We start from the raw sequence: 22,882 nt of genomic DNA on the forward strand, positions 1-22,882 counted from the left end.
GTCAGCAAATGAGGTGCAAAGACGGGATGACAAAAACAAGGGAAAGAAGCAGAAATCAATCAATTCTGGCATTAAGGCAAAGAAATTATAACAGTGAAAATTGGGGGTAAGTGAAACAAAGGGTAACAACATTGAAACACCAACAAAAAGCCAAGCACAAAATGAGTGGATATCAGACTGTTTGGCCCATGTCACGGCCTTGAGTGGGCTTGGTGCGACTTAAGCATAACTGTATTCAATATATCTGTGTATTTATGACATTCTGCCACTCAGCTAATGAAACATTTTGATTCAGCAATGGCGTAATTCATTACAAAGCACACAAAGAGACTTTTTGCTGCGGCGTTTAGCACCATTTACCCTCTTAGCTGCAAAGGAATCTGTGTCACAAGTAATAAGGCTCTTCAAAGGAGCCACATTTGGTGAATGTAGGGTAAATAAATTCCATTAGTGCAACACATTGCAAACAAACGAGCAATCAGCCGCACAGCTTCGGTTTGCTGCCGTCTGGGCCTGCACAATCCATGGCCGGAGCTCCTAAACAGAAAACAGTTCCAGCTGGTGATTCGGACCTTTTCACCTCTTTTTAATTGGCCCAAAGACACTAAATGAGCTAAATGAGTATTGTGCCTGTTGGTGCACGAAGGCAGTGTTAGGCTTGTTCCGCCTGGACTGCCCGTCCCCTCATTAGGAGCCACTGATAGAGCCAGTGTGCTAAAGCTACACTTCAACGGCCCTCACTTTTCATGGGCAATTTGTGCAGAGGGATGAAAACAACTGATGAGTTTATGCTCGGCACAGAGAATGAAGCAAGGAAATAATTAAAAACAAGCTAATGAGAGGAATTAATTATTCAATTAATGCCTCAAACGTGCCACTGAGGGCTGAGCTTAGAGGGAGAAACGAGTAAATGAGGGAGACGCCAAGACTGAAAATGTCAAGCTGTGAGGACGAATGGAGAGGGGAATGAGATATGAAGAGGGGAGAAGAGGGGTGGACCTGCTGGTTTGTGAAATTGAAACCCCTCAGCTTAATGCGAGCAGATTGACTATTAAGACCAAAAGGCTTCGTATTCCAAGACAAATTTCTCTCATTGGATCAACTAAAGTTTGGCCTTTGTCATCGAACGCACTACATCCTCATTCCTAATGAGACAAACTGGAAAAATAAATAGAATTTCCTTTTTTTTCTCTTAGATTCCTCCTTAATTGTACTCCAACTTTTTTTTAAACAAAAGTTAAATTCAAAGACCCAGTCCTTTCAGCTTTTGATCTATTTTCAAAGCATTCCCAGTGGTCTTTCAAGTATGATTATTCTGTTTTTAGTCAAACTAAAAAACCTGTGTCGTTTGCTAGGACATAGCTTCTGCAGAGCGGCAGGAGTTCATTCGAAATTCACCTCTGAGCTGTGGTTGGTGGCAATCCTGCCCCCCTTCCCATCTGTTTACATGTCCTCCATTTAGCTTACAGCCCCTCACAACCCCAGCCTAACATTGGGGATGCAACAAAGATGGCGAGCTTTCCAGCCGTACAGTTTTGATCCAGATTCCAGATCAGATGAAGAAAACAAAGACGTTCATGGATGTATTTATCTGGAAGTGGATACAGCAGAATGGAGCAGAGCAGGAAGCTTGTGCCCGTCCAGCATATTTTCTACGAAACAAATAGGATTTTTTTCAACAGAATTTTTTTCGTGTGCTCCTGATTTAAATAAAGAAATACCCAGAAATGCAATTTTGAACTTAATGTTCTTTATATATGTCCCCCATCATCAGAAGAATGTCACAAGAACACATTGAAAACACCCAAACCCCATTTTTCATCAGCTTGGGTCTTTAATGTCTACTCTTTATTTCTGCTCTGTAACAAATGGGTAACATCCCAGCAAAGGCAACATGATGCTTTTTTCCTCATCCCATCCCTATAGTGTTTCTCACAGCGCCCCAACATCTATAAGGGGAGGAAAACAGTTCCACACTTTCTATATTTAACATATTCAACTTCAGGGTGAAAAACAATACACTAGTCATGCCATTATGTTGTGCAAATTCTGCCTTAAAATCTCACGCCCACCCTGCATCCCACGCACAGCCAGGAACATCAGCGCTTCATTGGACACGGAAATTTAAGTTTTGACCCCCTGAACCCGGCAGAGAGAATAGAAAATAAGCAGGCAAACTCCACGACAACACAGGCCAAGGAGCAGCTTTGAACCTCAACTTAGCCCAAGATGCTACTGCCAGCTGTATTACATAGATGTTGCATCATTGCTGTCTTCTAGTAACCCTGATAACTCGATTTGTCTTACAGTTCCATTGTGGAATACACAACAAGAGTGGACTCCCTCCATCTGGCCCCTACCAGAGTGCAGCGCTGAAAACAGAGGAGGTTTTGAATTTGTTTTTACCATTTGCATTAATGTGGAGTCAACTCTGTCCACTTCAGCAGAGGGTGAAACAAGTGATAGCAAAACCAAACTCATATGGGAAGAATCCCTCCTGCAAAAATCTGCTTCCAATTCACTATGGAATTTCAGAAATCCACCTAGCATAAGGGAAGCAGAAATATATCCTACATTAAGAAATCTCTCAGCTATATACTCCTGGCATCAATCTGCAGAAAATATGCAACATTCAGATGAATCTCCATAACACAACAGCAGCTCCGCTGCTTTCAGCTGCCCAATAGAGCTTTCAAACAAGGGGATTTTCAACACTAGAGGTTAATGCCTGCTCTTCTCTGAGTCCCTCTTCTTCCCACTCAGGCCTTTCCTCTTCAATTCTGTCAGTTAAGCATAATGCTGATCTACCAGAATACAGCTTCGAGCCATCCAACTGGTAAATATGAGCATTACGAGTCGACGGGCAACACAGAGGAATGACAGAATGGGTAAAAGAGAAAGAGATAGAAAAGTGGAGATCACAATTGGATAGGTTGGAAGTACATGAAATTGGGTCTAAAATAACTTAAGACCACATCAAGCCCATTTCATTTGGACATGAAATGCTGAATCAGAAGCAAAAATTGATACATATATGTCATTTTATTTATTATTTTTCTCTGATATCCACTCATGCCAGCACAACCAGCACAAACATCTTACCTTTTTTTGGGAGAAAAGTCACATAAAAGACTTGTGTATGCCTTCATATTATTTTTTCCTACTTGTGCTATTTGTTAAACTCCATTTATTTTTGTCAGAGTTAAGGGTAGCATATCATCATATCACTTTTAATAATAGGATTAGAACAATATTTATCTCTCGGTTATTGTGACATGGAAACAAAAATAAATGATGTGTTGTGATCAACATAAACAATACCATACCAAATGAAACTCATACATACAAATAAATGAGAACAAACAAAAAAATGTGGGTATTCATTGACAAAAAGAGCACCAAACAAATCCATCCATCCTGCAGAGATGCTGATGAAGAATAAGGATTTGGCCTTTGCAGGATCCTGAAGTTCAATTAAATATTTGCAAGGATGCATGGAACTGTTGCCCCGTCACAACACTATGGGACCATTGGGGTTCATAAAGGATAATCACTAAACACTGTGAAGTCGGCAATGAGCACCTGAACAATTAGGTTGACACTGTTTGTGTTGAATTCAATCTGGAAATCGATTGGTAAAGAAAAGATAGCGAATGCTTGGGTAAATACCATTCCTCCTAATTACCTATACTGCTCCTAGGCCAGTTAAGCTTTCCCTACTATAGTGTACTTTTATATATTTTCGTATACCAATAGTAACAGAGTTACCACAATGAGACTTTCAATAACAAATGGCATCGGATGTCTAACAAGTCAGCTTTTTTTTTTTTTTTTTTTTTTTTTACTGAATACAAAATATTTCTTCTGGGATTTAGTTTTTGAAAGAGATAAAACAAAGATAATAATTACATATCAAATTTCTTTCTCTAACAGAATTGCTTTTTTTTCAGTTTCACCAATTTTCTTCTGAGCCATTTATTAAGGAATATTGTAGAGAGAAACTAATGACAGTAATGTTGCTCCTGAAAGGAAAAGCACTAAAGTCTGAATGAAAGCATGATTAGATGTTGAGCTTATGAACTGATAATGGCTTACTTGAAAGCATTTTGAGTGGATGAATGCTTTTTTGTTCAGCTTTATGAGCAAGTTAGATGGATGAGTTTATAGTTTCCAATTCATCTAGAGTTTTTGGGGATCACAGTTTTTGTGCTTGTGTTCTAGGAAACATCAGACCCAATCGAACTGGAAGTAACTGCAGTAAATGGAGGAAATATTTTATAGCTGGAAGTGTCTAAAGCTTGACAGGCCTAGTAACAGCTTATGCCTTAGTCACACACACCCGTACGGGTGCTGAGGGTTTTCTGGGTTGTTGAAGCTCGTGGAGGGTTGTAGTGCAGCTGTATCTTGCAGTTCCCTTGAGGCTCGTACAGCCACCTTTAGGGACATCATGGTACTGGAACGCACCATTATTGTGGTAAGTGTATCATTAAAGCATCTGTAAGGATAGGTAAGCTCCATGCACTTCTGATGAACAGGTGATGCTGCTGTACGATGCCCTTACGCCGCAATCTTGTCTTTAGTAAGGCGCGAGTAATGGCACCTTAGTGACTGTGTACAAATGCACAAAGTGTACAGGTGATATGTAAGCGCCCGTATGACAACAGTATGATGCCAACACAAACGACACTCTAATTATCTAATTTTGAACAGTCCGGCTACAAGAACAAAGTTTGCATGGAGGGCGGCATATCACGTGAACGGCACCAACAGGCTTCACCACAGGTTTCATGGGAGCTGGAAAAAAATGAAAAACCGTATTTCACCTACTTCCCCCTTACTTACTCTAATGTGTTACAAGTGTTCACCTAAACCTGTCGCACGCAGCATGCCCATAGAAAATGTGCATGAACGTTTCTGCTCTACGGGTTCACTGAGCGGTCTATGATCTTAAAATTTTGTGCTGGCCTCCTGCATGCCTAGCACAGGTTTGCCCATTTCTTTGTCCACAGACAGCTTGTCTCCACCCATACTGGCAGTTGTGACTAAGGCATTGTAAGCTTCAATCAAAGGATCTTCTTGGAGGAAGTATTTCTTCAAGTATCAGCTGGACGGGAAATGCACTTTTTTTACTGCACGAAAAAAAAGAGCTTCACATCAAACAGTGGCAAGCTACTTGTAGCATACAGTGGGCCATCAACTCAGGCCATGTTTCCATTTCATTGGGGTAGTTCCTATTCATCAAGTTCATGTTGAGTACAGTGTCTCTTACGTTGACTTTCTTTGTAAACAAGAGATGATCTGCGTGCGAGCGACGGCTCAGTGTTGTGCCTCGGTGGAGGGGGAGGGGGCACCTGTGGTAAGGGGAACACCAACCGTTGGTAATAACAAAGTTTTGGAGGTCCTGAGCAAAATAGTAATTTGACCGTCTTTGAGGTATGGCTACACCTATAATCAGCAAGTTAAAGAGGGTGTCCTTCACCTCCTTCCTTATAATGTAAGATGCTTAATGGTGCCTATCATCAGGTAACAGATTTAATTAGGCATGCAATTTTTAAGTTTCCACTTTCACACAAAATGGCAGCTTTTAAACCACTCGAATAATATATGGGAAACTCATATTTCATATTCATAAATTGGAGCTTCATAAAGATTTTATGTAGTCATTATTGGTCTCCTAAATATAGCTTCTGAGAACTAAACGCGTGTGCAGTGACCTCGAACATAAAACAGACACACAATGAACAATTGGACATGCAGACGCTGACAAAGGCATGCAGCCGTACATGAGAAACTCTAATCTGAGCGCGTGGACACCCACACAAACACCATCTCATCTCCATAATTGCTGTGTAGTCAGCATGTCAGTGTCTGGGGGTGACTCTCAAAGTGAGATGTGGACAACAGCAGAGCTGAACTCAAGCTGGGACCCGTCAAAAGGCCTGATGCTGATGGCATTATCCATGTAATTATTCACACTTAAGTGAACTGCCAACTTACTTTAAACATAATGGACTTTAGCTGCATCTGTGCTGCTCCTTGATTGCAGAACTTTGGAACCCCTGACATCAGAAACCAAGTGGAAACTGTTCTACCAGTTTGTCACAAGGACTTACATATAACCTTATAATTATAAAATACGTTATTTTTTATTTTATTTTCTTAAAATTGGATAGCATCTCACATTTCCACTTATTTCCCTTCTTTCTGTTAAATATTGGCTTGGCATGAATGAGCGGCGAGACAGCCAACAGTTCTGAAACTCAACATGTTGAGCAAATGAGGAGTGAAGGCAACGGCCCAGAGGGGTCAGGCACTGAGAAGTGGAAGCATATTCACTCATAAGAGTGTGTGTACATCGTCTCTGCGTGGCCGCATGGCGTGGAGAATATGAAAGATGTCAGACTAGCCTTTGCTTCTCTTCTGGCGCTGTAAATTAGATGTGAACCAGCATGCCGTCCATGCCAGGGGAGAGTACACCTATCAAGGCTGGCTAACTCATCATGGCTCCACGCACTGCAGTCAGGCAGATGAGTGTGGAGTGAGAGTGTGTTTAATACTTAATGGAAGTGGCCCTGTGAAGGTCAGTACGCAACATGTAGGGAGCATTTTGTCTGCTTCTAATGGTGTATTAATATTTCAAAGATGCTTCAGCTTCTTATGTCCAGCCGGGCACCACATACCCATTCTCCCACTGGCATACATGAATTAACACAAACAGGAAGTGGAAGATAAAACAGGGACAAACTTAAAGAGGATCGCTTTGTGTCACAAACCTAAAAAACAAACAAACATACATTTTATAAACCAGCTGTGATTGGTTAGCCCTGACTGATTCATACGTCTGGTTTATAATTCATAGCCATCGGTCATATTCTGTCCCTACTGTAATCGTGCGGGCTAGCCCATACTAAAGGCCGTGTCACACTGCCGCTACATACAATTTGAGCATTGTGCACTGATTGTTATACGTGAATTTATGTGGCAAAAACTGAGAAAAGTTGTGGTTCTTTATGTGAAATTTTGACAGATGTATCACGAATGAACCACGTTAAAACCACGGAAGAAGTATGAATAAACCATGCAAAGAACACGTAAACCCGCGCTTCATTGAATTTCTTTGTGTTGACATTCAGCAGAAATTACTTTGTGTCAGCACCATGTGTCAGCACCATGGTCAGCTCCGCCGCGGGCTCTCGCTATGCTTTTTTAAAATTAAACAGTTGGATTTCTTTAAACTGCACCAGTTCTAAGTCAAAGCCGTGTTACAAAGCCGCTACGTACTATCCTTGCCTTTTTCTCAAATTAGATTTTGGTCTTTGTGACACATGCATGGCATGTAATTCATAAGTATTTCTTTCGTTCGTCATTCGTGGATGTGGGCAGATGTCCATAGAGGGTCTCGGCTGATATGCTGTTACGTGAAACCCCTCGACCAACATCTCCAAGAAATATTTATGAATTACATATATCACGCATGTATCACAGAGGACCAAAATGTCATATGTGGACAATGCGCAGATTGTGTGTAGCGGTAGTGACACTGCCTTTAGGTCTCACTTGTGGCTGTCCATATTAACTGTGATGAACTTCTGAGTGGCGTTTATACTTTTCAATTATGATGTGATTGTCTCCAGCGTTTCACTGTTTTAACATTTTAATTATGGTCTTTAAGATAGTGTTTTTTTTTTATATTTACAAAGTTTATCTGAAGATGCTTCTATCTATGTAAATATGTCGGTACAGATTCTCAGTTATGCAGGTCATGATAAAATGAAAAGTTCTAAAAAAAATCAAAAAAGAAAATAAGAAACTTTTTATTCTTTGTAAATACATTTTTGGTTTACTAATGGACACAAGGTAGGTGGTAAATCAGGTTATTTTTTTATTTAATGATATTTTAAAAAAATTAACATTTTAAATAACAAAAATTAAAAAAACGAACATTTGAAATGATTTGCCACCTGCTCCATAGCTTAGGATGCACACAGGATGAGAGCTGGAACAGAACGTGCTTCCAAAATAAATATCTATGAGGTGGTTCTTGTTCGTCATGATTGCAGTCGGGATAAATGTGAACTGACCAATCAGAATTGGGAATTTGTGCCGTGCCTTAATTATTTTTAAGCGCACTTAATCTTTTAGATTTTAACAGCTGCACTTTGACTTTGAAAAAGAAACATAACTGATGATTTCAAAAGGACAGCGTGTTTGTCATTGAGTCACTGGGGTATTTTTTATGGCTATAATCAACGGAACACTGCATTTAGTCACTGCAGTGTTGGCAGTAGTTGGTTGCTCCCTGGTAGGAGCTTTCGTGCCGTTTCAGAGCTCAGTGTATCAGGACTGAATGAGAAAACTGAGAGGTTTATGGTTTGTGACAAAGTGCCGGGGCGGTGGAGATGCATGAGACCTGAGGGTTCCCATCCCGGTCCTGGGCAGTAGTCTTACCTTGAATGTGGACATGGCTGGATCCCTGTTATACCTGTCTATGGTGTGGAACTTGGACGAGTGGTTGAGCTCATGGTACAGCTCAGAATGTCTTTTGCGAGTGTGCATCACTTTCTGGAAGGGAAGAAAGGAAGGGACAGCTAAAATGAAGTCAACAGAAACAAATCAAAACAAAAAGTAAAGGAAAAAAGAATGGATGGGGATCTGATGGGAGATAATGTGGGGACAGGCAAGGGGAAAGGTAAAAAATGCTGAGGGACTGCGGTGGTGCCAGCCGTGAAAAGGGGGTTAGAAGGTTGCGACAGATCAATCGATTGCTGACTCATGCTCATCCATCACCCACTTCCTTGTTCTTTCCGATTTTGGCAACTGCGAGTACCGCAGAAGAGTCCCTAAATCAAAATGTGATTTTGATGACCAGCAGAAATGCCACTGTTAGATAGAGCTGTCAGCTATAAAGTCTCATAAATGGACCGAAATTTAACTAGCCACCACGAGAGCTAATACAATAACCCAAAATAAAACTTCTGACCAAGCCTTTTTACGACTTCTACATCACTTTGGTCTGGAAGGCAGATAAAGCTGAGTATCCGTGTTAATGGACATTGCCGGGACGGCTAATCGTCAAAGCAGCTTGTGACTTTGAAAGTGACACAGCTAAGTGATGCCAGCAGTCACACCCACCCACTTACTGGCCGAGATTACTGCTTGGCCACAGTTTCAGTGACTTCAAAGACACTGCACTCTTCTGAGCTCTGTCAAGAAGGTGCCAGTACCTCTCCGTCTTTCCTTTCTGCCAGCTAAGGCTTTTGAGTCACGAATAATGTCCAATAAAGGATTTATTCCCACAACCCTCACAAAGCCGATGCTTCTTGATCGATTATTATTCTTTGGTAAAAAAAAAAAAAAAAAAAAATACCAATCCTTTTTAGTTCTTGTTTTCCAAATTTATTCTAAAACTCTTGCAGTGCAGTGGAGGTATTACATTTTTGGAAGCTTATTTTTCAAAGTCCGCTGTCAAAAAACTTGTTAAAAGTAAACTTTTAGAAGTAAAAAAAAAAAGCATTTTGTGATTATTATTAACAGTTTTTTGCTCGCTCCCACCTAAACGTGTGATGGATAGTAAACAGGCTGAGTTCAAAAAGAGCCAGCTTCACTGCTCATGCAAATGTTGCAGAGCTACCTTCACGCATATCCAGTGTTTAATTCACATGTCAGAAAGGTTGGAGAAGAAAGTCCAGTCTTTAAATACGTTAAAGTCAGATGAACCCCCCTCAATAGTTCAGGTTTCTATTTCTACAGATTGTATACCGACAAGTTGGCCAAAGCATTTAGACTTACGGAGGTACCATGGTCCTGAAGTGCAAATCACCCCAAAAATCACTCAACACATAAACAGTGTAAAGAACATGACAATAAAGAAAAAGAAATGATTAAAAAAAACATATTGGAGAAAGTTCTAGAAACCAAAACACAGTAACAAAAAATAAAACAAAATAATCAAAATGAGATGTTAAAAAAAAGAAACACAACTAGAAACTGGAAGAGGTAGGAACTCTTAGACATCACTGATTCATGCCCAAATACCTTTCAGTTGAAATGATGGACAAATGTCTTCATGCGATCAGCAATAACCCATAGTACCTATCTTATCCGGTTTCTTCTGTTTTTTTAGATTATTATTTTTTTACATTCTATTTTTATTTCTGAAAACTACTTTTGTTTTCTGAAATTTTTTTTTTCTTTGTTACAGAAATGCGGCAAGGTATATACTATAGGACATTGCTGACTGGAGGATGAGGTTTGTCCATCATTTTAATCAAAAGTCAATTATTATCATATAACTCCATTGGTATGCAGACATTTAAAGTTGCATTTGAAAAACTTAAATGTCAAAACTAAGACATCATCCAATCAGTGATGTCCCATTGTATCTACTTTTTCTGGTTCCTTTTGTGTTTCTTTTTTTAACATTTCATTTTGATTTCTGTAAAAGACTTTGATTTCCATTTTTAATTTGTTTTCTTATTTAGTTGTACCTGTGTTTTGTTTTCTGGACTTTTGTTTTGATTTAAAAAAAATAATTTTATTTTTTTAAATTATTTGTTTCACTTTTCTAAATTGTCGTCGGGATCTTTATTATGCTTTTGAGTTAGGTGATTTGTCGGCGTGATTTGTACTTCAGGGTCACCGTACAAAGCCCCTATTCTATCCAACAAATACAGCCAACAGATCAACCACAGTTAAACGTTAACCAGGAGTTCAGTCAGACAAACGCAGAACTTTGCTTGGCTGTTTCTTCCACCAGGACCCACCTGACAGACTGGATTTTATGCCAGGTCAGTGCGGCAAATTAGCAGAGCTCACGAATAAGATTGTTTTTTTGTTTTTTTTACGGCCAACAGACACCAAGCTGAGCTCTGACGTCACTGTTGGAGAAACAGCATCTGTTTAGGACGGCTCTGAGAAAAATGCTCAAAAGACAAGGTGGGGCGGGGGCGGGGGGGACACAGGCGCGTAGGGTGGGGTTCAGCAATGCTTTTCGCTCCTCTATGCGTTACTTAGATTCTGGCTGAAGCACAAGAAAGCAGAGACAGGCTGATGGTAGGCGATCGGGTTCAAGATCTTACCTCGAAGTCCAGTTCAGAGTACCGAACTCTTTTCCTCTGGAAGAGGAGGGGGCAGGGGGAGAGAAGACAACATCAATGACCACCCCTTAACTGCTATAAAGCGTTGGCGATGCCAATCTCTTTGTGGACTTCACAGTGCCATTGTTCAGTCAAAAGAGCAGGGCTAATTTGCTCTGGCTGCTCAACATGATACAGACATTCGGAATGTCAAGCCAAGATTATTCAGTCTATTTCATCGGCATGAGATTAGTGAAGTGGAATAACCCTGAATTACAATAAAATAATTTCTCGCCTCACGTACTCTGAAATCCAATCGCTACAATCCTGGCAAAAGAAAAAAAAAATTCCTATCTTTCCTATTTTGAGGACATTTGTTGGATAAATTGAGCTTTAAAAAAGCTGCAAAAAACCATATGAGGGATGGATTTCATCACATAACCTTGTTTAGGTCCTGCTGCTCTCATCCAAAGTGCCTCCGTAGTTCAGGCAAGTGGCACACAAAGCGGCTATTTAACAGCTGCAGACATTTCCAACTCATCTGGCCCTGACATCCCACTGAATGGCGTTCCATCCCAGACTTCCTATTTGTCTCTTGCTGTCTGCCAGATTTGCATTTGGCAGGAAGAGGAGCTGCTCTCCACAGTTATTTAAAAGCTGTATTCATCCGTTCAAAAGGGCAGACTTGCTGATCTGACGCTAAAGAAGCCAAATTGGGAAAGGAGGCAGAAATTCAAACCAAAAGAACTTCTTCTTCTTTACTTTGTGAAATTACTTGTGGTACTTGAAAAGTTGAATTTTGTTTTGTAAGATGGTACACATACAGTATGCCACATGCATATACAGAAGCTGTATAGTGCATGCTTTAGTGAGAAAACAGATGAATCAGTCAGACAGAATTGAGAATTTTCTGTTGATGTTAACATGATTATGTCAAATAAATGTGCTTTTTTTTGCAGTTAACTGTTTTGGAGTTGAAATCTGGAATTGATTTTATTTTTCTGCATTCCATGTGTGACTCTGTAGAACTGTGTTTTAATCGAGCAGTAAAGTTTTTCTTTTTCACTAAAAAGCGATAAAAACACTCCAAAATGTATTCAAATATTGCCTAAATTAAGAATTTTTAACGGAACACTAAAGGTAGCAGCAGAGTAAAACCATATTCTTTTCAGAGATGGAAATAAAAGGTGAAATAAAATTTTAATTCACGGCAAAGCATTTTTAAAAGATAAAAAAAAAAAAAAACTTTAGCCTTCTAGAAGGACAGTTCATCTTTACATAGTAATGCAGCAAATAAAATGAACCTTTTGTCTATCAAACCTTTGAAAATTGAAGGTGTGGCATGAGATAACTGCTCTGTGGTTTGAGAAAATTTACATGTAGAGATAATTTTTTAAACTGATATTAAAATTATTTAATCACTTCCAGCAAAGCTATTTCTTTGAGGTTCCACTTGTTGAAGTTAGAGTTGAAAGTTGCAGGTTGCATAGTAAGCATGGTCAAAGTTCAGTAGTTTTAGAATGTATAAAAAAAAATCCTGCTAAGTCAAATATAAAATGGGAAGTAGCCAAAAGATCACTGATATAAAAGACATGATACAAGTCACAAGGTACAAGTAAAATTATGATCTTTTTCAATATTAAAGCACATTTCATTAACCATTGAAAGATTTGAAAATGTGTGGAGTGCAGACATTGTCCTTAAAGAACAGTAAAGTAACTAGCAGTTTAAAAAATGCAGATTTTTGCATTATTCTCTGAACTTTCTGGCTTTGTTGATTTGAGTATTCAGAGATCAAATAAAATCAGGTCTGACAAGAACGCTACTTTGTGTGATTTCTCAGTTTCATCTCACCCAACCAGTGGAGCAAAACTGCTACTTTGGACGTAGCATTTGAAATTTATCTCGATATCAAGCATCTTTAAACTGAGAAATTATAGTAGTAGATGACATTCAAAGAGTTTCTCATCCTGTGTGCTTGGATCGTTCCAACAGTTATTCTCTCACAGTTTTAATAACTTGCCTTCAGCTTTAAATGAGGCATCTCTGCTTCACTGTAAACGTGACATTCCCATTATTTTAGTCAACCAGCAGAACCCTTTTGCACATAAACATGTGTGTGTATTCACTCTTGCTACAAATAAGACAGATTCCCTCTGATCTTGTCTGCTTCCATCAACCCTTGTGCTATCTTAGATGACCCCACGCTTACTTTGACGTGTTCTTCCTACCATGGCAAAGGTGGAAAGATTTCATGTAATCCATGGACACCAGTGAAGATCACAAATCATTGAAGAAAAAAGGTTCAGTGCACTGTCTAGTGGGTCTAGATGACTCAACTCCCAATGTTAAAGTGCCTAGGATAGCACAAGGGTTACCATAGATCACGTATGTTCAGTTGAGGAGAGTTATGATGATTAAACTTAAATAAGTGGTATACTGGTAAGAAAAAGTATACTTCGTAAGGAAATATTTTGACCAGCATCAATAAATAAACAGCTGAACACAAAATGATTTGTTAAGCCTGATCTGTTCTTTGTCAAAATTGTAAAAGTATTTGACAGAAAATAACACTTAACCTTGTCGGAAGGAAATCCTTGCAAAACTGTGAAGGTAAGAAGGCCTTATGCCTTGGCCACATGTTTGGGGCTGACCCACACTGGGTTGTTTGGGCCCGTGGAGGTTTGTAGAGAGGACCGACTGTCTTAAGAGGAGCGTGGGTGTGTCTTGCAGTCTTATGTGTCCAATTTAAGGGACGTCATCAAAATGGTACATACCATGGTCGTGCATGTGGTATGTGTATGACATACGGGTCCACATTTAAACAGTGCTAACAGACCCCTGGTGCTGTGTACAGAGTTTACAGGGTTAAAAAAAAGAAAAATCCTACTTCACCCTTACTTACCCTGGCATGTTAGTGTTACATACAACCTGTCACCCGTGGCATGCCCGTAGTAAAATGTGCATGTACATTTTCACTCTTTGGGCTCACCGAGCGGTCTACAATTTTAAAGTTTTGTGTGGGCCACCTGCGTGTCCTGTATAGATTTGTCCATTTTTTTAGCCCGCAGGCAGCCCCCTATCCACCTTTATGGGTGGTTGTGACTAAGGCATAAGCTATACACAGTTTCTTCCGGCATCCTTTAAATGATGTATATTTAATGCAAAAGTAGCACTTGCATTGTTCATGTTCAAAACCACAGAACCTGCTGTTTAATCAATAGAGATCCAACGAAAGATGCTTCTGCCAAATACAATCCATCATTTTACCCCATATTTGTGATAACTGCATCACCATTATAGCTGTAACTGTTGTTGCAATGTCACATGATCAGGGGGAGAGTTTGGCTCAATGCACCTCTTCACCTGCAGGTTTTGTTTTGTGGTGTTCTGTGTATGGAGGGGGTAGGCAGGTCCTGGTATTTTTTTGTGGACTGCTTCATTTCACATGTTTATTTGGAATGATTTTGGAAACCTTGAAAATTAGTATTTTTTTTTTTTTTTTTTTTTTTGCTGCATATTTATTTTACGCTCAAGAATAATGCTGCGGCATCTGGTCAAGTCTCAAAGTCGCTACAACCCTCATGGGTGTAAAACATGCCCTCAGCTGGAAAGTGTTTTGATAAAAGAAAATCAACCCCTGTTGGCACAACCCACCCTCCCACCTTCAACAACCTCTCACCCACCTCCAAAGATCCTGCTGAGTGGCTGGTATTGGCATTGGTACTTCCCAGGTTACGTGGCAGGGTCCTGGTTCTCTCTACTGTAGGCCCACTTGTTAAAATCTGCCTCACTGATGGTCTCTGGCCTGCTTTCAGGTGGAGCGAATGCCCATGGGAGTGGATGTGTCCTCCGTGGGAGTGCACAAGACCCCCCTGAGCCATCAAATGGCCATGCCCATGGGGCATGGTTTTGATCGTCCCGTAGGAGCGATTGAGGTTCATGGTGATGTTCATGTCGCCCACGCTGGACGGCACAAAATCCGCCGGGTAGGCCTCACTCTCAGCTGGGTGAAGAGTCAGAGGGGAGGGAGGGGGAGGAAAGGGGGCATCCTCCACTGCGATGTTTAGAGGCTGGTCCTCGCCCCCAAGTCCCAGGCCTACCCCTTGTGATGAGGAAGCTGGGGGTTTGAGACTGACTGTCCTACGTGGTAAGACCATGTAGTCTCCCTCCCCTCCCCCACCGCTTCCTCCCCCACTTCCTCCGCTTCCCGCACTTCCATCTTGGGAGTTGTTGGAGGAAGCCGGGGGTCGAGCCCATCCCAGGCCACTCTCAGTGCACAGGTAAATTGGAGTATTGTTGCGTTGTTGTCCCTGTTGCCTCTGCTGGTCCATGTTCAACTCCTTCTTCAGCGGTGATTCGCTGAGCTCATTGAGGCCTAGGGTTGGGACCTTGATTTTAAAAATAAATAAATAAATAAACACAGAAATCAGTTTATGCAACCGTTTACAAGAAATTTGATCATTAGTTATGAAGTTTTAGGAGATTGAATCGTTAGTTCTTGCAATAATAATTTCTTTGTGTAGAAATGAGAGGACATTCTCCAATTTAATGGTCTGCAACCTGAAGCCCCGGAGCTAAATGTGGCTCATTTATTCCCTTTATTGTGGTCTTTCGTTCTAAAAAAATAATGGACATACATTATATAAATAATGTTTGTAGTTTGAATTATGTCTTTCAGGGAATTAAGCTTTGTCTTCTATATATAAAGGCCAGATAACTGAGCAAAATATTAAACCAATGAGATTGTTAACACCATACAGTGATTTATGGTTTCTAAAACGGTGAAGCTCCAACAAAAATGTGCAAATCAATAACACTGTAAAGGCTCTAAATTGGCTTATATTACAAAAACAAATGTTCTGCCTCTCCTGGAGAGCGGTTGATTTTGACCACTAGATGAAGCTTGCGCTAAAGCATTACACTTTATTCCAGGAGATTGGAGCAAAAAACTGCGCTTTAGACCACAAAAAAAAAAAAAAATGTCTTCAAAAGAGTTTGAAAAAGTCATGCTGTTCACTTACTCAGCAATGTATGTTTAGTTTAGGTCAAACCAGTGCTAGCATTAGCCGTCCTATGTGAACTTCCATTATACTTTAGCATCAAGCTATCAGATGTTGGCTCTACTGCTGTTGCATTAGGTCACCAGAATAGGAAAGGCGTAAAAGATCGATCTCCACTTTTATGGATCAGTTATTAATTTATTAAGCTTGGATCGATTAAGATCGATTGTCAATTTTAGATAGATCGATCGATAGATAGATAGATAGATACATCCCAAAAGTTGCTCAGATTTAGAAATATAAACTCCTATGTTGCACACATACCTGTACGATGAGATTTGGTGGGGGAATATTGCCAGGCAGGGAGCTGAAGTTGACCCCCACTCCCCCTTCCTGATGGGCTGTGAGTTTAGGATCATCTTCGTCATCCAAGGAGATTCGAGACAGGGTCCCAGTGATGGTAGCTGGGTTACACGTGTTAACATCTTTGAAAATGACTGAAGTGAAACAGAAGGAGGCAGAAATTTGCAGAGACAGTGAGTCCGTTGAAAAGTGAGGGTGAGGGTTGTTTTCCAAAGTGGAAATTGAAATCAGGAGATAAAGAATGGAATAGATCCAGTTATAAAATGTCATCCACAACAGGATGGCCAAATGAACTTATAAATAACATTTGTTATTTGCTCCTCAGACTTTGTCCATCTGTCATGTTGTTTTAGAGAGTTTACATCTCTCACAAAAGTCTCTTAGATATATTGAGTTTTCATTTTTTAAATTGCTCAGGTTGAGTTTTACTTTCCAAACTTTGGAGAAACTTTAAGAATTGGTTTCCAGAAAAGCGCCCCAAAATTGAACGATAGCTATCTTTCCACTGTAGGAACGTCTGGCAGACATGGGTTGGAGGAGAGCCCTTCAAAAGCTTATGACCAATTGAGTTTCAATCCAGTGAAAGTAAGCTCAGTAAACAGAGATCTGGGATACCAAGATTCATAAACAAGAACCAAGTTTAGACCAAACTTGAAGGCGGCATATGGTTTTCAAAGCTGCTGCTTGTTCCAACGGTGGAAAGCTGCATCAAGATACGTTCAGTTTTGTCACAAAAGCAACAGTCTATCGCTACAATCAAAGGAAAGCTGAAAGTATCCTTTAATTCATGAACTGATATCATGCTACGTCCGTTACCCGGTACAAAATGTGCATATTGGACATAAAACCTGGTCTAAATATGTTTGATCCACAACTGAAGCAGTTTTTGGTGTGAGCAGACAGCACACTGACTGAGAACAGAGCATGTCACATTCTCTGCTTCGCCATCTCATTGGTGCAAAGTGATCAGAAAGGATTAGACTGATTTCCCAAAATCAGTCTAACCTCATTTCTGCATCCAAAATGTACATCAAACAAAAGAAGTCCTACATAAACAAGGGCCTATAGGCAAATCCAGTACAGCCACCCAAGAACAGTTTCTTGGCAAGAAATGATTAAAAGCATCAACGCCTGTAATGTCAGTCAGCAAGACATCATTAAATAAAAGCCTGATATACAAGATTATCTAAAAATGATTAACTAGCTAAAAGAAGATTTATAGTGAAGACAGTAGCTTTAAAAAAATAAGGTAAGACATTTTTACTCATTGAAGACCCACTCTATTGAAAATCATGTTTGTTGGTGTTTTTTTACGTGTTCTTGTAGCAGGATGATGATGATGGAGGTCTTATATAAAGAAAATTAAGCTTAAAATTGCATTTCTTAGTATTTCTTTATTTGAATTGTGAATCAGGAGCAGACAAGAAAATACTGTATTTGTGACATAGAAGAAGCTAGACTGTTTCACTTCATTCTGATGCATCCATCCACTTGCAGACAAATAGATTCATGTATGTCTTTGTTTTCCTCATCGGATATCCAATATTGCTCGCCATTTTTTTTTTTTCAACGCTAATTTTCTGTGGGGTCATAAAATAGCATGAAAGAGTATAAACAGATGGAGGATGGGAAGGGGGCTTACTCTGGTTAATCTACACCCACAACTCAGAAGCAGATTTCTAATAAACTGCTTTTCTACACAATCTACCTCCTGGTAAACTACCCAAGATATTTTTTTTTATTTTTATTTATTTATTTATTTTTGGCTAAAAACGTAATAATTATAATTAAAAGACCACTGGGAAAGGTTTTACAGTAGATCAAAAGATGATCAGAGTGGGACTTCAACTTCATCAAAATGCCTTTTTTTTTAGATACTTGTTGTTTAGTCAAATTTAGTTTATCATCAGCATTTTTAGTGGTATTGTCTCCACATGAAACCAGGATTTGTCTGTAGGACCTACTAGAGTCTAGGATGCATCAAGCAGTGATAAGTAGGAAAGTCGGGTGCAGAACTTACATGGGTGTCCTCTTTCTGCAAGGGTGGAGGAGGAAAGTAACCGAGTTAATAAATCAAAGCACACTTACTAGATAGTGGTACCCTCGTATCACAGCCAAACACCCACACAACTCCATTGTTGACTTGCCAGTGAAACAAGTTTGAACACATTGAGTACTGTTATTATCATGCACAATTAAACATAGATTCATTCAAACATATGCTCACTGAGCAATTATTGGGTAGAATCACAGCAATTGATAAGACAAAGTAATTTAAGCACAACAGTGCAGAGATGTAGAGCATCTAATCCTGTAATTCTATTAGCAGGCTATGAGTGTTGTTGTGTTAAATGTGTGGCGGGCCAATGGGAGTACAGGAAAATAGAAGCAACAAGGACAAGGGGCATAGAAACCCACAGGAAAGGAGGGCTCACCTGTTTGACAAGCCAGATCCACGTCCTTCTCAAAATCCGTCTGAGAGGAACGCAAAGGTAGAAAAGAGGAAACACAATGAGAAAGTGCACCAACACAATTAGTAGAATAAAGGTCCAATGAGTCACAATATCCCCAAAAGGGTAAGATGTGCCCAACAAATTCAATGTTCTTAACCAACTGGAATTGAGGATAACATGCGTTTCCATAGTGATACCTAATCTAGCTGCTATCCTTTAAATGTTAGAAAAGGGAAACAATTGTTTGGTCCGGCACTGATGCAATGTTCTTGATTTGTATCAAAGCAGTATGTGAAGGAAATTGAGTTTTTGGGAGCTACATAATATTACTGTATGCCCCATCAGTCACTTCACTGTCATCTAAATAGAGGCAGACGCACACATTTGCACAGAAACACAACTATTATCTGCTGTGCTACATGAAGCAAAACTTTGCCATCTCCCAGCTGGACAGAAAAAAATATATACTACACAGAGAAAAAATGTAAGTATTCATTTCATGCTTACTAGCCACACAAACACAGCCTTAGAGGGTTTAAAACAGCCCTAACATTTAGACCTAATACTGCTAAGATTTCTCTTTGTGGTTAGTTTATGCTTTAGTCACAACTACCCTTATGGATTTGGGCAGGAAATGGACAAACTAATCGATAAGCCCGTAGAGCAAAAATGTTTATGCATTTTCTTTTTAATACGGGTGTGCTGCGGGTTAAAGGTTGTAGCAAACATGTAAGGGAAAAGTAGATTAGATGCAGGCGTGTTTGGATTTTTCATTTGTTCAAAACCTATGCACTGCACAAGGTGCTGATAGTCCTGTTCAAGGACTTACATTAGCTTTACACATTCATCACGATATATTTACCACTCGCACGACAATGGTACATTCCATTTTCAAGGGAACTGAAAGACACACCACTCCAGTCCATGACCCTCCACAGGCCTGGTCTACCCCAAAACCCGCAGCACACGTACGGGTCAACCTCCATATGGGTGCGTGTGACTAAAGCATTATTTCGTTTCTGTGTAGAAGCACACAGTGGCACTGCTCCATCAAGTAAATCAACATTCACAAATACACACAAGACAGACCTGAATGAAGAAATACCGTTTTCAAAAGAGCAACCACACTCCGATTTTCTTCTATTTTTTTATAAACTTTTGAGGAAGTAAAACTCATTACTATGCAGATGTGGTCCTCTCTATTCTTAACACATAGCCTCCCCCTGCCCTCTGCGGGATTCACTTACAAAAGCCTTTCTTTGGATAGTAAACCTCAAAACCTAGACAGTTTGGGCACACCATGTAGAGGCATAGAAAAGCTAGAACGGTGGAGATGAGAAATGAAAAACAAAAAAGGAAATGATAAAATATAAGAAACAGAAGCCTTGCAGGAGAAGAAAAGCTCTTAGTAAATGAATTCCCTGCAGCAGGGTGATTCAAGCTTTATCAAATGGGGCAATAAGAATAGAAACCTTGACACTCCCACCATAAAACTGAGAAAAACACTGACCTTATCTCAATCATTACTTTTAACACATGCAAGTTGTTTAAGGTTAAGTACTGCATGCATTAAATCACAGTTTCTTTTCAGTTACATCACAGCTATTTCTACTCACACATAAAAGGTGCAATATGTAATCAGTTCAGACTTAGATTACATGCTTGTTTCTTCCAAAAGAAAATGGTCTGACTTTGAGTGATATGGTTGTCTTCTTTACCAACGGATGAATCAAACGTGGAACAACGTTTGATATTAATACCTGTCTATAGCACTGTACCGCAACATTTTATTGGGAAAGTTCTCATTCAAGCTGCAAGAGTAACTGTTTTGGATGCCTGTCTCACATAAAAGACAAGAGGAACCCCTAAAGCAGATTTTAATCAAGTAATTTCACACACCTAGAAAAAAAAAAACTTTAAATATATTTATACATTTTTAACATTTTTGTTCAACATTAGAGTAATTATGCAGTTCTGAAAGATCAATGTTTTAAATAAAAGTTATGCTTTTGTAACAGAAAAGATAAACGTTTCAATAAGCCTCATTTTAGGATTCTATTCGCTCCTCTATTTATTCCCTTTGTTGTCAAATATTAATTTACAGATTGCACCTTTTCTATTAACTAAACTATATATATATCTATGAATCTCTGTGCTTTTCTGCCGCCGACATACTGAACGGTTGCTGATGTGATTATAGGCATGGTTGTGGGTATTGTTGAGTATTGGGATGTGCTCATGTGCGTGGTTGTGGTCTAGCCCGTAGTTGCAGCCGTTTCGGGGCAGACTGTGGTAACAGGCTTGTTGGCATGTCTGGTGGCACGTAGGTGGTTGTGGGTGACAACCCGACAGGCACAAGGGAGTGCTGTGACGAGAGCCATGCTGCTGTCCACAGACGCCTGCACCTGCACACTTCTGATAATGTAAAAACAGAATTAAAATGTCAGATGAAACGATAGACTTTGTATTAGGAAACAAGTGCAGCTAGTTTTTGTTTCTTTTTAATTAGATTAACAACAGTCAACTTTGTGTCTGTAAATGTTGAGTTTCACACTAATATTTTATATTTTTAAATTTATGGTAGGGGCACAAAGAGATTAATTTCTACTTTAATTATAAATGTTATTCTAGGTGGTGGCAAACCCACCAAATATTTTGAGTAAATATTGTCAAGGTTTATGGCATTTTAACCAGTTATCTATCCACTATTACTGTCCATAAAAACACTCTGAAAAGGCATCTTGATTGTCAGAGCTGCATATTTGAACAGGTATCAGCGATTCTCCTAAAGTAAACATCACAAGCCCTGTATTCAATGATAACATAATTAATGAAAGTTTAATTAGTAAATCTGCACCTTAACTAAGCACAGAGTAAGTGTAGCAATGGCTCTAGTGAACTGAATGATGGCTCACAAGTTGAATTTTGATCAACTCAGAGGAGCATTTAGAAACCTATGAACATTATCACAAACAGGTCTGGGGGAAAAACAAAAGGGCCGACAGCGAGAGCTGTGCAGGGATGTGGTGTGATCGTATTGACGTTGGCTAGGCATTCAAAGTCTCTGTGATTTATAGCATTATTAAGCCCATTTAGGACTCAAACAACAACTCATGGGATTTATCATTTTTTTTTAATAAAAATTAAGAAATGTACTATTTTCTGCACTTCAAGGCACACCTTGAAACGTTTCCTTTTTTTTAAAAAAATGCCTTTTTAACTGCTGCACGGTGGCACAGTGGTTAGTGTTCTTGCCTCACAGCAAGAAAGCCCCTGGTTCAGGTCTCTGCTGGGGGCCCTGGAACATGACACCAATGGGGGACCTTTCTGTGTGGAGTTTTATTATTGTTTAACTTTGTTTAATCTAAAAAATCAATCATTAATTTTTAAAAAAAATGTTTCATTTTTACCCTTTAGTTTAATACTTCTGCTGACTTTGTAGACATTATTTTCATGTTTTTATAACTTTCTCTTCATATTGTTAACTTAAACCAGGGGTCGGGAACCTATGGCTCGCGAGCCATATATGGCTCTTTTGATGGTCACATGTGGCTCGCAGACAAATCTTTAATTATAGTTTTTTTTTTTTTCATTAGACCAGTCCTTCTCGGGCGCGATGCGATGCCAGAGGCGCGCAGTAGTAGCGGTGCTTAGAGAGAGAAATCTGCGCCAGCGCTATCAGTTTACTATTATCTATTATTTCACAGAGTTTGTACCAGCTGGAAACTTGTGAATTGACGTGCCTAAAACTGCGCGCTCCCGTCTCTGAGAAAGAGCGCGCAGATGCGGGGACGGGATGTGTGAGGGAGAAAGCAGAGGGTGGGGGTGAGGGGTTGTGGGGACAGCAGGTGAATCGCGCAGGGATTATAAAAACGTAAAACCCGCTGCCCGTCACCCACTGCGGCGTGTGAGTGTGTGTTTGGCTCCAGGTCTGCATGTGATCAGTCTGTCTCACATCTACAGAACATTCAGACCTAAGATCAGGTTT

At 39.7% G+C, this 22,882-nt stretch overlaps 1 protein-coding gene across 19 annotated transcripts in view; it reads right to left on the minus strand.

Annotated features, from left to right (window-relative positions):
* The window catches only part of adgrb2 (adhesion G protein-coupled receptor B2), a 317,335-nt gene that overhangs the window by 12,131 nt on the left and 282,322 nt on the right, over positions 1-22,882 (minus strand). For 7 of the 19 annotated variants that reach the window (XM_078954902.1, XM_023959856.2, XM_023959843.2 and 4 more), the window contains 7 exons: positions 21,070-21,309; positions 18,877-18,916; positions 18,462-18,476; positions 16,403-16,575; positions 14,762-15,466; positions 11,079-11,114; positions 8,449-8,562 (listed from right to left, as the gene is read on the minus strand). In XM_078954902.1, coding sequence (XP_078811028.1) covers positions 8,449-8,562; positions 11,079-11,114; positions 14,762-15,466; positions 16,403-16,575; positions 18,462-18,476; positions 18,877-18,916; positions 21,070-21,309 — 1,323 coding nt within the window. The remainder of the gene's footprint in view (positions 1-8,448; positions 8,563-11,078; positions 11,115-14,761; positions 15,467-16,402; positions 16,576-18,461; positions 18,477-18,876; positions 18,917-21,069; positions 21,310-22,882) is intronic. The other 12 variants (XM_078954906.1, XM_078954901.1, XM_078954895.1 and 9 more) reach the window with 4 other exon arrangements.

This window comes from Oryzias latipes, chromosome 11, assembly GCF_053564925.1.
Source record: "Oryzias latipes strain Hd-rR chromosome 11, Olatipes_Hd-rR_3.1".
Lineage (NCBI taxonomy): Eukaryota > Metazoa > Chordata > Actinopteri > Beloniformes > Adrianichthyidae > Oryzias > Oryzias latipes.